The sequence below is a fragment of the Chrysochloris asiatica genome, unplaced genomic scaffold (genome assembly GCF_000296735.1).
Source record: "Chrysochloris asiatica unplaced genomic scaffold, ChrAsi1.0 scaffold00183, whole genome shotgun sequence".
NCBI lineage: Eukaryota > Metazoa > Chordata > Mammalia > Afrosoricida > Chrysochloridae > Chrysochloris > Chrysochloris asiatica.
In genome coordinates this window covers 2,080,681-2,098,199 of record NW_006408701.1, presented here as the reverse complement: position 1 = coordinate 2,098,199, position 17,519 = coordinate 2,080,681, and the positions used below count along the sequence as shown (strand labels likewise).

The following is a 17,519-nucleotide window of genomic DNA, read 5'->3' as shown; positions in this document are numbered from 1 at the left end:
TTAACAACATAATGTTTCCGAGGCTGTCCTGGTGTGTTGTCGTGGGTTAATGCGCTGCACTACAAAGTCGGTTTGAATACCAAGGTCGGTGGTTTGAGGTCCTTGGAAACCCTATACAGGGTCACTGTGGGTCTCGACGACACTTAACAATAACAACAAAGCTTATCTTTCTCCAGTCAACATTTCTATTACCAAATTTCAAATATGCCAAGTTTATCCTTTTCACTTCATCAAACCCGACTCTGCCAAGTCCGCTGTGAGGCAGGGCTGCTATTACGCTGGAGTCAGAGTTTAGGAAGTTAGGGTTCAAAGACCAAGGGCTGAAAGCCGCCTATCCGAATCTCGGGCCAAGGCTCTGGCCAGTGAATGGCTCTGCCCTGGTGCCCATCAGGGCCAAGTCCTGGTCGCTTCTGAGGCCCCACCAGTCTGTACTCAGTGGCGACGCCCAGGCGCTGAGGGTGGAGACCGAGGCAGGAGCCTGGCTTGGCTGCCACTGGGGAGGAAGTGGCCTTGGGGCGGAGGCCGGACTGCAGGGGGCGGTGAGGCGGCCAGGCCAGGTGTCGAGGTGCCCCGCCCTGCCTGCGTGCCGGCCAGGTTACCTGGGGCGGGGGGCGGGGCGGCTTCCCGTCTGCTCCGCCCCCTGCCTCCAGGCTGCGGCGCCGGGAAGTGGGAGCTGGAGTGCAGGAGGCGGGGACTGCCTGCTAAGGCTCCAGCCCGCTGGCTTCAGAGGCGAGGGGCGCATGGAGCGGCCGGTGTGGCTCTGCGGGCTGTGGGCGATGTTGCTGTTCGCCAGCGGCGGGGGCGCGGCACCCTCCGGTGAGTGCGACCCCCGGGGCTCGGGGCGCAAAACGGCCGTAGGCCGGGACTGGCAGGGGGCGGGGGGGGGGGGGGGGGGAGCTTACGACGGAGAGGCGGGCGAGGGAGCCTGGGAGCCGAGGCCACCGCGGGGTGGGCGCCGGGGAGGGGGCTGGCACTCTCGATGCCTCACGACTGGCCCTTAGGGCTCCGCGCCCGGCTTCCAGGTCGGGGTGGGGGTTGCGCATTGGAGCGGTGGGGGTTTCCCGGACCCCAGGCGCAGAGGCAACAGCGGACTTGTGATCGCTCTTCCCTTGCGCCTTCTGGAAGAGTTGAGGCTCCGGGAGGACTAAAACTTGCCCGCCACTTCGGAGGGCTCAGGACCCAGAAGGTCACCTAGGAGGTCTGGTGAGCCGGGACTCCTTGCCCGGGTTCGTGGCGGCCCTCAGTTGCTAGTCAGGGTGACCCTTGGGGCTGTAGGTTGAAGGGAACCTCAGAAGCGTTTAGGTCCCTTTAGACCAAGGATCTGTGCGGCTCGGGCCTCTCTGGTGTTGGAGGAATCGGCTGGGAAACGCGGAGCAGCATCCGGGAGGTGTGACCTTTTTTTTTTTTTTTTAAATACACTTTAAATTTTGGTAGAAATTTAGCTCTACAGGAAAATTGCAGAAATAGTACAGAGAGTTCCCGTAGATGCCTATACAGTAACTTTGAATTAATCAACCCAGCGGAGGTGCTGTGAAAAGTTGGGGGCTAATGATCTTTTCCTGGACAGTTCCTGGCATGTGTGATATTTGGGCATTTGTGGGGACGCTGTGGTGGTGTGCCCTCTTGTCTAGTCAATTCACACTCATAGCGACCCTATGTGACACCGAAGATTTGCCTCATAGGGCTTTGTAGGCTGTAATCTTTACGGGGGTGTGCTGGGGGGGAATAGATAACCAGGTCTTTTCTCCCGCCGGAGCTGTTGGGTTGGAACTGCCAAACAGCTCTTCATTTTCTGGTTTTTATTACTTCATTGGCACAAACACCCACAGTTTGCTTATTGCGTTTTCACTAGTGTTGTACTTTGAAACCCAAACTGAAATGTTAAGAAGCCTATTGATTCAGTTTATAAAAAAATAAAAAAAAATGCAGAGGCTGCTCTGTGCCAGGCAGTGTTCTGAGGACACAGCAGTAAGTAAAATAAATCAAGTCTCTGCCCTCTAAGAATTTATATGTATGCCATTGGCAGGTCATAGAGGGCCCAAAAAGTCAAATATAAAGTATGGGAAAACTGCTGTTGTTTTTGGTTGCTGACAGTAACAACCCCTGGTCACCTCATGTGTGCAGAGTAGAACTGCGCCATAGGCTTTTCATGCTGTCATCTTGCTCAAACATCCCTGAGTTTGTCTTAAAAGGTGCCTCTGGGTAGATTTGAACCGCCAATCTTTTTGGCAAGTAGTCGAATACTTCACTGTTTGCATAACCCAGAGATTTGTTGTTCTGTGCCATCAGGTCGATACTGACCCATGGCAACCCCATATGACAATCTAGAACTGCCTCGTAGGGTTTCCAAGACTCTTGATTTTCACTGTGCCATTCTAGCACGCTCCCTGCTACGAAGACTTCTTCCCCCACACACCTGAAACAACACTAGGCCTTCTGGACAATACTGGTACTGCCAACTTGGTCCATTTTGTCACAATGGTTTGGTGGTAACTTGGTTACATAGACTACAGAAACTGCTCTTCCCCCTTTGAAATAATGATAGACTTGTAATGCGGGTATGAGGAGACTTGAGTTTTAGTGATTCTGACATTTACCAGTTGGTGGGAGATGTTTTCAGACTCTGGGCTAGTCATTTCCCCTCCCTGCTCCAGTTTTCTCCTCTAAGAAATGAGGTTTAAGTCCATGAGCACTAAGGACTTTTCCAACTGGAATCCTCTGTATTTATAAAAATGATTACGCTGCCAGCTTAGTTTATTTAGGCTATTCAGTTCAGTAGTCCAAATTGTGGTATGTGTTAGTAACAGCATTTATATCATGTTTACTCTATGCCAGGTAGTAGTCTAAGTACTTACAGTTCATTTAATCTTTCCAGTCAACCTGTGTTGGCGGTGCTGTTATTTCTCCCATTTTGTATATGAGAAAGTTGAGGTCCAATGAAGCTAAGACCCTTGCCTGGAGTCACATAGTGGACCAACCAGGCTTCCAACCTGGCAGCCTGATTCCAGAGCGCATGCCCTTAATCACTGTAGTCCTTGCCTCTCTCTGGAAATGCTGTGAGTACTCATTGTCAAGGTAGCAGAACAGGACTGGTTGGAGCCATGAAAGTATGTATAAGAATGCAACATTTGTTAAGAAGGAAGTGCTAATATATTAGAGACTTGCTTTATAATCGCTGGACTGTATAGTCCAAATACTGAAAACAAGGGTAAGTCAGAAAGTATGGTTACTAGGCTTCCAGTTCATACATACACGAGTTAATTCCAAACAGAATGTGTTTAAACATGCTCTGCAATCCTTGGATGACTGAAGCCAAGTTCTCTCAGTAATACACTTGTCTTTATCTCATTGTTGTTGGTAAGTGCCATCAAGTCAGTTCTGACTCACATCAACCCTGTATAGAGTCTCGTTTTTGCTGTTAAATGCTGTCGAGATGGTTCCAACTCATAACGACCCTGTATAGGGTTTCTGAGGAGCAGTTGGTGGGTTTGAACTGCCAATCTTGGTCTCATTGGTGGTGGTTGGTGGTGGTTATGTGCTGTGGAGTCGGTTCCAACGCAGCAACCCTGTACAGGGTTTCCAAGGCTGTAAATCTTTACAGGAGTAGAAAGCCTCCTCTTTCTCCCGCGGAGCGGCTGGTAGTTTTGAATTGCTGACCTTGAGGTTAGCAGCCCAATTTGTAACCAAGTTACGAATCGGGCTGCGAACCTTAAGGTCAGCGGTTCGAAACTACCAGCCGCTCCGCGGGAGAAAGATGAGGCTTTCTACTTCCGTAAAGATTTACACCCTCGGAAACCCTGTACAGGGTCGCTATGGGTCGGACCCGACTCGATGGCACTTAACAACAGCAACAACAACGCTGCCAGAGCTCCTTTTGGTCTCGTTGTTGTTGTTGTAGAGTGACGTTGAGTCAGTTCCGACCCATAGTGACCCTGTATAGGGTTTCCAAGGAGCAGCTTGAACTGGCAACCTTGCAGTCAAACGGCTTTGCGGTCTGGCGCATTTACGCACAGAGCCTAAAAAGCCTAAAAAACGTTCAGTCAAAACAGTGCCCTGCCAGTTAAATTCAAGGCACAGAGGTTAACCCACAAGGTTACGGCAGCTGTTTTGAGAGATTTTAAAATAGAGTAATCTGGATAGATTTTGTCAAAGGACATACGATGATGACTGGGGCTTGTTGTTGTTGTTGTTATGTGCCATGGAGTCGGTTCAGACTCCTAGCGACCCTGTACAGGGTTTCCGAGGCTGTAAATATGGGAGCAGAAAGCCTCATCTTTCTCCCACGGAACAGCTGGTAGTTTCGAACTGCTGACCTTGCGATTCACAGCCTGATTTGTAACCACTACACTACCAGAGCTCCTTGGGGCTTCTTAGGAAGAAGTTTAAAGAAAATTGATAACTGCATTGGTGAGAAAAAGGCCAGGATTTTTTCCTATCACATCAATGCACCTGCTCATTCGTCAAGGAGAATTTCATTGGGAAACCTTACCCTACCAACCTACAGTCCTGATCTTGCTCCTTTGGACTCCCCTCTTTTTGTCTCCAAATCTCAAAGAATACTTTAAAGGAACACAATTTGAGTCCCTCATGGATGTTAAAATGGCCATTTTGACATGGTGTGAGTTGAATGAGTGCAGAAGATATGTCAGGAAACAATAGTTTCACATTTTGATCATTTTGTTTAAGAAACGTTTTTTCTATGCTTTTGTAGTAATACTTTTTGACTTACCCTCATAGTAGAGATGTTAAGAAGTGAGGAAGCTTGAGCACTGGGTTTTAAGGAAGAGGCAGAACTTGAAGTAAACCTTCAGGATGGGTTAGCTTTTGTTGTCGCTGTTGCTTTGTGCTGTGGAGTCAGTTCCGACTCATAGCGATCCTGTACAGGGTTTCCGAGGCTGTAAATCTTTATGGGAGTAGTAGAAAGCCTCATCTTTCTTCCGTGGAGCAGCTGGTAGTTTCAAACTGCTGACCGTGAGATTAGCAGCCCGATTCATAATCACTGCACTACCAGAGCTCCTTGGGTTAGCTTTAAGTAGGTGGAAAGAAGCTATTCCCAGTGAGGAGAATGGTAGCAGCAGAGACCCATAATTGGGGGTAAGAGTTCCTCTTTGTGTCAGTAAGGAGCTCAGCTTGGCAGGAGGGTGTGTTTGCAAAATCAACCCAAGCAAGAGTTTCATTTGCCTGTAAAGGCCTTGAGTGGGGGTACAATATGAAGGCAATGGCACTGGAGAAGCAAGCCAGGAGACTTGGCTGCAGAACGAGGTCACTAGAGTGTGAAACTCCTTTAGGATCTAGGGAGGACGGTCTCCACTAGACAGCTATGCTGTGAACACTTCTTATCCAGGACCATGATGCACTGGTGTCTGCATGCCACACATTAGTATGATTGGAGTGATTAAGGAAGATGTTGCAAGAATATGATGATTGAGGGGACGTAAGGGAAGGGGATAGATGACTCATATATTACTCTTGTGAGTTCCTTAACTTTTCCCAGAATGTGCACACGTCTGCCAGCTCCTGTGGTTGGACAGTAGAGATCAAAAGCTCTTAAGTTAAGCAACGTGCCTTATTATTAGAAAGGATATATCAACTGCTGAAATTCCTAAATAAATAGGATGCCCTGCCAGATGAAAATAAAGATTCACAAGGGGTTTGACGTTTAGTGGGGGTACTTACTTGGATCCCTCCTTTCTTCCCACTCCCCCTTTTGAAGTCAGTGATCAATCCCTATAAAATGGTTGGAATTCAGTTCCTAAGGGCTCTTATGATGCAGAAGGAATGCGTTCTCATATTACAGATGAAGAAACTGAGGAAGAGAGAGGTTGATAAACTTGTCATTCAGAAAGTAGCAGAGCTGAGACTGTAGCTCAGACTGGCTATCGAGTCTAGACTTTTTCTCTTTTCTTTTCAAAGCTTTTATTGTGAATGGAGCGGTAGTTTACATGGGAGAACATGGAGTTTTACACTCATCCGATCGTATTTTACCAGCCATGTCTTTTGAGGAGCACAATTTTCTTCAAATTGTGATGCAGTTCAATTTATGAATGTCTTCTTAAAAGAAAGATTATGATTTGTTATAACTCAGACATATTGGCTTAATCCTAGGTCAAAAAGTTGTTGTTGTCTTCTAAAAATGTTTTAGTTTTAAGTTTTACATTTAGGTTTATGAGTTAATTTGAGACTATGTTGTTGTTGTTAAGTGCCATCAAGTTGGTTCTGACTCATAGTGACCCTGTATAGGGCTCTGGTAGTTTAGTGGTTACAAATCAGGCTGCTAGCCTCAGGGTCAGCAGTTCGAAACTACCATCTCTCCCGTGGGAGAAAAATGAGGCTTTCTGCTCCTGTAAAGATTTACAGCCTTGCAAACCCTGTACAGGTTCACTACGAGTCAGAACCGACTCCACGGCACATAACCACCACCATTACATCGGGGGTTCAAACCCACCAGCCACTTCTCAGAAACCTTATACAGGGTCAGTATGAGTCAGAACAAAGAGCTCTTGTAGCATAGTGGTTACGATTCAGGCTGCTAACCTCAAGGTCAGCAGTTAAAACTACCAGCCATTCCATGGGAGAACAATGAGGCTTTCTGCTCCCATAAAGATTTACAGCCTCAGAAACCCTATCTATACAGGGTCGCTATGAGTTGGAACCGACTCCACGGCACATAACAACAACAACAATGTAGGGTTTCCAAGGAGTGGCTGGTGAGTTTGAACCACCGACCTTGTGGTTCAAACTGACTATATAGCCCATTGTTTTATCCCACAGTGTCACACCAGGACTTTACTCCTCCTAAAATGACTGTGGTGGTGGTGGTGGTGGTGTGCCGTGGAGTCAATTCCAACTCATAGCAACCCTATAGAGGGTTTCCAAGGATGTTGGCTGTGCTCTCTGTATTCTGTGTGAAGATCTCTCAGCCTTGGGTTTCAGTTTCATCTTCTAGAGCCTCTAGGATGGCAGCTTGCTCCCTTGGCTATGGGTGGTACCATTCTCCTAGTCCCTCTGAGCAGTGACCCCCATGACCCCCAAGAGTTTCCATTCTTCTGCTCTTGGGCAATGGAAGCCATGCCTCCTCAGCTTTGGGTGGTGGGGCCACCCTCTGGCACACCTAAACTGCAGTCCCATACTCTGAAACCCAGTTAGTGACCATCTCAGTCTTGGAAACCTAGGAGGCTGTGGCCTCACTTATTTTGATCCAGAAAAATGTGGCCCCAGCCTTTGAAACCAAGAAAGCCAAACTTCCCATTCTCCTTCCCACAGTTCTGCTGATCTCCGAGCTGCCCCAAGGATGGTCTTTTTCTTTTCTTGGAGAACAACAGATGTAGCTCATTTGGTCTGTTTACTGCCTGTAGAATTCCAAAAAGCAGTGTTCTTTCCTTTCATTTTTTTTCTTTGTTCCCTTCAGTCTAAGCTGATGGGGTTTCTGCTGTGGTAGTTGGTTAGATCCATCTGTCTTTGGCTTAATCTTTTTAGCAAAAGATTATGTAGTCACATTGTTGGTGAAAATTCTAGGACATATATCCTTAATTTGTCTAAATCTTTTAAGTTTTATTTTCATTTTTAAGTCTGTCTCTTTCCTCTCACATTTTACTATAAAGCAGCAAGGAGAAACTACACAGTCCTTTTAAGATCTTTCTGAGAAATTTCTTTAGTTAGATACTATATTCATCACTTACAAGTAATACCTTCCACCAGACATTTGAACAAAATTCAGATAAGTTCTTTGCCATTGCATAAAAAGCATCATCCTTCCACTATTGTCTTATCACATTACTTATTTTCTTTTAAAATCTTACCAGAGGTATATTTAACATCCACATTTCTATCAACATTCTGTTGAGTGCCTTATCTATTCTCTAAAATAATGGAGACTTTCTCTATGGCTGTCTTCACTTTCTGAACCCTCACCAGGATTGTCTTTGATTCCGTAATTCTACAGTCTCTCCAAGGCAATCTAGGTGTTTACTGTTGGTGGTGGGTATGTGCCGTGGAGTCGGAACCGATTCATAGCGACCCTGTGCAGGGTTTCCGAGGCTGTCAGTCTTTACGGGAGCAGAAAGCCTTATCTTTCTCCAGTGGAACAGCTGATAGTATCGAACTGCTGACCTTGCGGTCCTGATTCGTAACCACTACGCTACCAGAGCTCCTTACAACTCCTTAAAACTCTTCCAGTCTACACTCATTACCCAATTCGAAAACAACTTCTACATTGTAGGTATCTTTTACAGCAACACCCTACTTTTCTGGTCCCAAATTCTTAGTTATCTAGTGCTACTGTAAGAGAAATACCATACATAAGTGGATGGCTTTAACATACAGAAGTTTATTTTCTCTCAGTTTAGGAGGCTAGAAGTCCAAATAAAGGGTGTTGGCTCTGGACGAAGGTTCTTGTCTCTTTGGGCTTCTGCTCCTGGATGATCTTCATCTGACTTGGCATCTTTCTTCTCCATCTCTGCTTGCCAGATTTGGTTTTATCTTTCCTTTATCTCAAAAGAGAAGACTCAACATACTCCCTACATTAATCCTACCCTATGAACATAACAAAGACAACCCATTCCCAAACAGGATTTTAAACAAATTTTTTTTTTTTGCCGGGGCGGGGGGGGGGCACAATTTATAACCTGGCAGTCCTATTCTGCCACATGAGGTCGGTCACTATGAGTTGGAATCTATTCAATGGCACCCGACAATAATAAACACAACAACAGTAGTTAGGAGAAATGGAATGAATACTGACGGTTAAAAATGTTTGCAGACCACACAGCTGCTTATGTGCAAACTTGACTAGTAGGGTAACCACAACTGCTTAGTGCCCATGGGGCTGATGTTTTGGAACACATAAAACTCTTGCTTAAATCGTAATGTTACAAGTAACAACCACCAGGATAGGTATGACAGATTATGTAAGAGGCCCTTGTTGGAGAGCCATCGAGGTGGTTCCAACTCATAGCGATCCTGTATTGGGTTTCCGAGGAATGCCCAAAGTTTCACTAGGCCATAAAATATAACTCTTACTTGAAAAATTAATGTGATGACTATAGTTCTTAAGTAATACTGATTTAGTTTGCCACTTTAAAGAGTCTTTGGGGACTGATTGTAAAAATCATTGTAGTAAGCCTCATTTTGTAATCATTTCAGATTTATAAAAAAAAAGTTATACCCCTCACGCAGTTTCTGGAGAATGATTTTGACAGTCTTGATCTCAGGAGAAGTTCTCAGGAAAAGAAATTATGCTTCTAAACACCTTCGTAGTCCCTCATGCATTTTCCTGCATTTAGCACACCCAGGAAATTACCATTCTCTGGTTTAGAACTGAGTCTAAAATAATGGAGTAAGTACATGTTTGGTGGAAGGACTTGTCCAACGGAGCCACAGTTTTTAAAGCAGTTTCCCCTCTTTCATTTCCCTCTTCATATTAGTTCAAGCTATAATTCCAGCTGTTTAGTCTCAGACCTCAAGGGAACAACAAGGGTTATTATGTTAAATCCTTTCTCAGTACTTCTTTGGAAAAACTATGAAAAAAATGACCAGGTCATGTTAACAAGCATGATTACAGATGAGCTTCTTCAATGCATAGAACTGCAGATGCTGAAGTGTCTTTATTGAATAAGCTATACTGGTATTCTCTATGCACTTGGCTATGGAGCCCTAGTGGTGCAAACTGGAAGGTTGGCAGTTGGAACTCACCCAGTTGCTCCATGAGAGAAAGACCTGGGGATCTGCTTCTGTAAAGTTAAGTGCCATCGAGTCGGGTGCAACCCATAGCAACCCTGTATAGGGTTTACGAGGAGCAGCTGGTGAGCTTGAACTGCCGACACCAGGACACCAGGAAAACCCTATGGTGCAGTTTTACTGTACCACAGGGTCACTGACTTGGAATTGACCTGATGGCCCTTGATAACAGCATTACTTATCTACTCTAGATATTTCGTATAAGTTGTTGTTGCTGTTGTTAAGTGTCGTCGAGTTGCTTCCAACATAGCGACCAAGGAGCAGCAGGTGAGCTTGAACCACCGACTTTGTGGTTCAAGCCTTGCAGTTCAGCACATTAACCCACAGCGCCACTCCATGACTCTGTTATCATACAGTATCTCCTTTAATAACTTTTTGTTTGTGTTCACAGGATGATGTTGTTGTTGTTGTTAAGTGCCATTGAGCCCGTTCCGATTCAGAGCTACCCTGTATAGGGTTTCTGAGGAGCAGCTGTTGGGTTTGAACTGCCGATCTTTCAGTTAGCATTCCAGTGTTTATCTTACAGGGCCACAGCAGGACAGCAAGTAGTTAAGAGTGTAATTGTGTAACCACAACTTCTGGGTTTGAATCACAGCTCTACCATTTACTAACCATGGGATTTGGGACAAATGACGTAGCCTTCTTATGCCTCAGTTGTCTCTTCTGTAAGACAGGGCTAATAACAGTCCCTATCTCATAGGGTTGTTGTGACAATTCAGTAGAATAATACGTGTATTTAGAATGGTGTCTGGCATTCTAAATGCAATATCTAATGTCAGATATTGTTACTCTTGGATTGAGGGTTTGGGAAAATTAATTAAATGAGTCATTAAAACACTACTGGATGTGGATTAAAATGTATTTCTTATGTTTGAATTGTGCAGGAGCTCAGCCACCTGTGACCAATTTGAGTGTTTCTGTTGAAAACCTTTGCACAATAAAATGGACGTGGAATCCTCCTGAGGGAGCCAGCCCGAATTGTAGCCTGTGGTATTTCAGTCATTTTGGTAATGAACAGGATAAGGTAAGTGTTCAGAAACATAATACATAAAACATAATACAAAGTGAATAAATACTATGAACTGGAGCCAAGACCCCAGTAAATTCTAATCTTATTTCAAAGTAGAAATTTTAATTTTTAGTGTGCTCAGATTTTAATTAGGGGGAGATAATAGAATCCACCGTTGATGACAACCGTTGAGGAGACTAAACATTTAAAAGTATTTGTTAATTTTGAGTAATTAAGTATAACTGAGATTTTTCTAACATGTCACATCTTTTTTGTTATTCTTATTAAATGCCCTGAACTTGGTTCCAACTCATAGTGACACTGTTTATAGCAGGGGTGGGGATTGTCCCCCGCCTGCAGGCCATATAAGGCCAGAGAAATCATCTGGTCTGGCCCTGCAAAGGCAACTCAGTTTCAGCATCACAATGTTGTTTAAGTGCCATCGAATCAGTTCCTGTATAGGCTTTCTGAGGAGCAGCTGGTGAGCTTGAACCACCAACCTTGTAGTTCAAACCAACCTTGCACATCAACCCTAAGCAAATTAATAAGATGTTTGCCCAAATGTAGCAGGCTAATTTTTAAGTTGACAATTTTGTGTGGCCTGTGAGTGATGTTACAAATATCCAAATTGATCCTTGGAAGAAAAAAAGTTTCCCCACCCCTGCTGTATAGGGTTTCCAAAGTGTGGTTGGTGGGTTTGAACTGCAGACCTTGTGGTTAGCAGTCTAGTGCTTACCTTACAGCGCCACACCAGGACTCCATCTATTGATTGTTGTTGGTGCCATCGATTTGGTTCCAACTCATAGCAACCCTGTACAAGGATATCCGAGGAGCCGCTGGTGGGTTTGAACTGCTGACCTTGTGACTCGTAGTCCAGTGCTGATCCTACAGTGCCACATCAGGAGTCCTCCATCTATGTATTAGGTACTCAGTAAACTGGCTATGTTACAAAATAAGTCATGAAGCATTGCTGTAAAATTATAGAAACTTTTATTAAATAAAAAAAATCAAATTGTGAAACTGTCATATCTTTATCTAGGTCTATGTACTTCAGATGGCTGTGTTTCCATCTCTCTAATCCTTCCCCAAGGATCCCTTCTTCAACTCTCCACTGACCACAGAGACATAGTTAAACATTTTTTTTTTTTTTTAGGAAGAAACCCTTGCATATATGAACTGGAACCTTAGTAGCAGTATTGTTTGACTTCCCCTCATAAATTCTCAGAGAATTTTCACTTTGACCATCTTACTAATCACATGCACAAATAGATATGTGATGCCAAAGTAAATACCTATATTGTTATGTGCCGTGGAGTCAGTTCCCACTCACAGTGACCCTGTACAGGGTTTCTGAGACTGTAAATCTTTATGGGAGCAGAAAGCCTCATCTTTCTCCCAAGGAAAGACTGGTGGTGGTTTTGAACTGTCGACCATGCAGTTAATTGTCCAACGTGTAACCCACTATGTAATCAGGGTCATACATTGTCAAATGCTGTCGAGTCAGTTCCGACTCAGCAACTCTGTATAGGGTTGTCAAGGAGTGGCTGGTGGGTTTGAACTACTGACCTTGCAGTTAGTAGTCCAGTTTTTATCCTGCAGTGCCACACCACAACTCCAAATAGCCATATGGAAGGTGAAAAACATAAGATGTTGGTTGCAAGTGGTGGTCAGAAGTTACCCTAATGCGTGAGGAAAAATGAGGGGAATGGTTAACATTCCTTGCCAAATGCAGTCACCCCATTTAAGTGAATTTTTTTGTTAACATCAGTGGATACTTCTGGGTTCTTATTCAACAAAATTTCCCCGTGATGCATTTTGGTTTGTAGCCTCCTGTCATTGACAGCTCAAAGCTGTTTTCTATTTTCTTTCATTTTGTGCGTGAAAGAATGATGGGGTGGGGGGCTGTTTGCCGTCGGAGTTTTACCTTTGTGGCTGTTCTCCGCATTAGGTTCAGGATGTTGAGGTGGCAGAATGATAAGATGCTTATAGTGACAGGGAAAGTCAGGAGAACTCACTGGGGCAGTTTACTTAATGTCTCTGAGACTTCATATCCTCTTGCATAAAGTGTCACCCTACTCATGCCCCTGGGTTGCTGGGACATGGAAAAGAATGTATATGAGAGTGAAAAAATGAGGATGGATTAGGTGCTTCCTCGTCATGGAAATTTGCTATTCTGCTCCCATACTGCTGCTGAGGTATTAATTAATTAATGCTCTCATGTGAATGCCTAGATGTTAACTGATACAGAATTGAGGCATCTCAGAAGTACAAAGGGGCTTCAAAAAGTTAGTGGAAAAATGAAATTAAAAGATAATGTAACGTTTCCATAAATATTTTGAAGCCCCCTCGTATTTGCATCTTAAAAGAGGCCCTCTAAAGTCAGGAGTCCTGGTGTGGTGCTGTGGGATAATCACTGGACTGCTAATTGCAGTCAGTGGTTCGAACCCACCAGCCACTCCCCGGAAACCCTATACAGAGTGTCTGTGAGTCGGAACTGACTTATTGGCACTTCACCACCACCAAAGGCAGAAGCTTGCAGTACTTCCAGCGCGAGACTTGTTGCATTCTCTTTTTCATATCATTGGCGGTGAGGTTTGGTAGTTTGTTGTAGTTGTTAAGTGCCCTTGAGTCAGTTCCAACTTATACCGACTTATAGGGTTTCTGGGTTTCTGAGGAGCAGCCGGTGAGTTTAAAGTTACCCACCTTGTGGTTAGCAGTCAAGTGCTTGGTGGTGATGGTGGTGTGCCTTGGAGTCAGTTCCCATTCATAGTGGGCCTGTATAGGGTTTCGTGACCCTGCATAGGGTTTCTGAGGCTGTAAATCTTTTCGGGAGTAGAAAGCCTCATCTTTCTCCCATGCAACTGCTGGTAGTTTAGAACTAGCTGACCTTGAGGTTAGCAGCCTGACTTGTAACCACTACACTACCAGAGCAGAGCTCCTTCTTGTTATTGTTGTTGTTATATGCCGTGGAGTCGGTTCCGACTCATAGCGACCCTGCACAGGGTTTTTGAGGCTGTAAATCTTTACGGGAGCAGAAAGCCTCATCTTCCACAGAACAGCTGGTAGTTTCGAACTGCTGTCCCTGAGATCAGCAGCCCGATTCATAACCTACACTGCCAGAGCGCCTTAGTCAGGTGCTTATCCTACAATAATTTAGGGAAAGTGCCACTGGGTGTAAACTCAATAAAAGCAAAAACCAAACCTGTAAATCATCCACTTGATTTGTGACTTCTGTAGGACAGAGTAGCGCTATCCCTTATGGTCTCCAAGGCTGTCATGTTTGTGGAAGTGGACCGCCACATGCATCTCCCCTGGAGCGGCTGGTGGGTTCAAAATAGATCCAATTGAAACCAAATAGATCCAATTGAAACCATGAGGAATTGACACGTATTTCTAGCAGGTTCCTAGGCTGTCAATTATGCTTCAAGGAGCAATCAGGTAACAAACAAACGCATTGCCCTCTAGTCCATGCTGACATTCTAACCGAGAAATGAGGTGAATTCCTCAGTGCATTTCTGGGAATCTCAAGTTTAAAGGTAATGTTGTAGAGCAACATCATGAAATCTTCTTAAGGTAAAAGTAACAGAGATTTGTTGAGGAAGAGAGATGGTCTGGTCTGAGCTGAGAAGACATCCAAATTCATAGAGTGAAAATGACAGCTGTGGTGGACAATGAGGAGGAAAAGACATTTGTTGTCTAGCCAGAGAGGGAATGGAAAGTCACAAAATGGCCATTGACGGAAAGACAATGAGGGGAGACAAAGGTGGGAAGTCTAGGAGCAAGGATTTGGCAGGTGTAGGTAGATAACACATATGGGTTACATGAATGGTTAAAGGTGCATGCCTTTCGGTTTATTACTGGGTGGTCACTTGACAGAAGCAGGACAAGTTTTACTGGTAACCTGCTATAAAAATTACTTCCTCAATTATATCTGTTTCTGGGGGGCCATTACAAATCCTTGTTGATAATGCTGTGCATCCAGAGCCCTTGACTATAAGCTGTCACTTCTTGCATCAGTTTGACCATGCTGGAAAGACCCTCTGGAAATAGATTGTGGTATCTTGCACCTGCCAGACCTCAGAGAAAAAGGATGTCTCCTTAATGAGACATGGCCATGTCAGCATCAAGGTTAGAAGAATTATTTAAAAAGGCAGCTTTCTGAGATTCAAGGCTCTACTTTCAGACTTTTTCACACACACCAAGTACCACTGATAATAAGTTCTTATAGTGATTGGCAGTTCAAACCCACCAGCTGCTCCTTGGAAACCCTATATAGGGTTGCTATGAGTCGGAACCGACTTGACGGCACTTAACAGTCGTTTTAGGAGAAATAGAGTCCTGCTGTGGCGCTGTAGAATAAGCACTGGGCCACAAGGTCAGGTCCGTTTGAACTGCAAGGTGGCTGTTCAAATCCTATACAGTGTGGCTGTGAGTCGGAATTGATTCGGTGGCACTTAATAACAACATCAACAGAGTCAGATTGAATTAGGTTTGAAATTTTTATTCTTCTTTTGAGCTGGGTAATTCACTTAATATCCCTGTCACAAAAACATTTCCTGGTTTTTAAAAAGGAGGGGCTAGCACTAGTACCTACTTTATTTGGTAGTAGCTCTTGTGGCAATAGTACCTACACCTCGGCTATCAGTTTGTTGTACTGTGGTGGCTTGTGTGTTGCTGTGATGCTGGAAGCTATGCCACTGGCATTTTAAATACCAGCACGGTCACTCATGGTGGACAGGTTTCAGATGAGCTTCCAGACTAAGACAGACTAGGAAGAAGGAGAGGTAGGCCACTTCTGAATGGTCAGCCACTGAAAACCTGTTGCATAGCAACAGAACATCGTCAGATATAAGTGCCAGAAGATCTGCCTCCTCAAAGTAGAGTTGACCATGATGTACGAACTACCAAAGCCAGTGATGATGAGATTGAAAAATTAGGGACCAATCCCTGGAGAAGGACATTATACTCAAGTGGAGGGTCAGCAAAAAAAGGAAGACCCCCACTGAGATGGGTTGACACAGTGGCGGCAGCAATGGGCTCAAACGTAACAATAGTTGTGAGGATGGCGCAGGATGAGACAGTGTTTCTTTCTGTCATGCATAGGGTCAGAATTGACTCAATGGCACCCGACAACAACAACTGCATGTAGATGTGTGTGCAGTAAATGTGATGATAGTTGTAATGCACCTGGCAGAAAGTTAGCGTTCAATAATTGTTAGCTTTCATAATTACTATTATTAGATTAAATCTATAATTAATCTTTTTATAGGTAAAAAAAAAGGCTTGCATAATGTCAGTATTATATGGCTCCATTTACTATTATTATTTAATCTTGCTTTCTCCATTTTCCTTCAGAAGAGACCAGATAAAGATCATAATGGATGATTGCCGCTTAAGGCTGGCTCATTTATTCCAACTATTTGACAGTCCTGATGGCTATCAATTATGCAGTTATGATTAATCAGCAATGGGAGATTTCTTCTCTAGGCCTTTTGAAGTTTACCATCCTGAGAATGAGCAGCAAGGATAATGTTTTTCTCTCCTCTTACATCCTTTGGAGTCCTGGTGTGGTGCTGTAGAGTACTGGACCTCAAGGGCGGTTCGAACCACAGGAACCAACTCAACGGCACTTAACAACAACAACAAAATATCCTTTGGATTCCTGGTGTGGCGTTGTAGGATAAACACTTGACTGCTAACCACACGGTTGGCAGTTCAAACCTACCAGCCCCTTCTTGGAAACCTTATACAGGGTTGCTGTGAGTTGGAACTGACTCGACAGCACTTAACAATAACAACTTCTTCTTTTTTTTTTTCTTAAATGTTTTATTGTGAATTATGTGATAGTTTACATGGGAGAACATTAGTTTTACATTCATTCTATCGTATATCATCTCATTGCCATGGTTACAATCCCCTCCATGCAATCCTTTCCCCATATCCCCCAGGTCTTCAGCACACAGTCGCTCTCCCTCTCTGGATCTAAAACAACTTCTAATTTTCAGGGCGCTCTGGTGGCACTGTAGGATAAGCACTGGACTGCTAACTAGAGGTAGGCAGTTCAGACCCACTAGCCACCTCAGGAGAAAGATGAGGCTTTCTGCTCCTGTAAAGATTTATAGCCTCAGAAACCCTGTACGTAGTTGCTGTGAGTCAGAATCTACTCAAAGACCATTGACCATGGTGTATGTTTCTCAGGAACCTTGTTAGTGCTGTGGGTTAAGCATTGGTGTGGTAACCACAAGGCCATTCTAGGAGAAATATGAGGCTGCGTGCTCTTGTAAAGATTTTACTATCTCTTTTTTAGTGTCTTTCCGATTTTATGGAAACCCTAAGGAACAGTTCTTCTCTGCTATAGGGTCTCTATGAGTCAGAATCGACTCAATGGCAGTGTCTCCCCTCCCTTTTTTTAATGTCCTCTGGACATAGCTTTAATATCATTAGAAAATACTGGGATATATATGCTGTTGTTAAGTGCCGTTGATTCGGTTTTGACTCATAGCGACCCTCTGTAGAGTTTCTGAGGAGCAGCTGGTGAGTTTGAACTGCCTACCTTGTGGTTTGCAGTCTAGTGCTGAACTTACAGAGCAACACCAGAAGTCCCTCCATATATGTAGGCTATACATAGTTGTTAGTGCCACCAAGTTGGTTCTGACTCGTAGCAACCCTGTACAGGGTTTCCGAGAAACGGCTTTTAAACCACTGGCCTTTTGGTTCAAACCAACTTTGCCGTCGAGTGCTTATCCTATAGCGCCAGCACCACACCACACACCAA

The 17,519-nt window shown here is 44.4% G+C and overlaps 1 protein-coding gene across 1 annotated transcript in view; it reads left to right on the top strand.

Annotated features, from left to right (window-relative positions):
* The first annotated feature begins 740 nt into the window (after positions 1-740).
* The window catches only part of IL13RA1 (interleukin 13 receptor, alpha 1), a 77,262-nt gene continuing 60,483 nt past the window's right edge, over positions 741-17,519 (top strand). Inside the window, exons 1-4 of the mRNA XM_006872129.1 lie at positions 741-795; positions 873-896; positions 3,915-3,926; positions 10,623-10,759. Coding sequence (XP_006872191.1) covers positions 741-795; positions 873-896; positions 3,915-3,926; positions 10,623-10,759 — 228 coding nt within the window. The remainder of the gene's footprint in view (positions 796-872; positions 897-3,914; positions 3,927-10,622; positions 10,760-17,519) is intronic.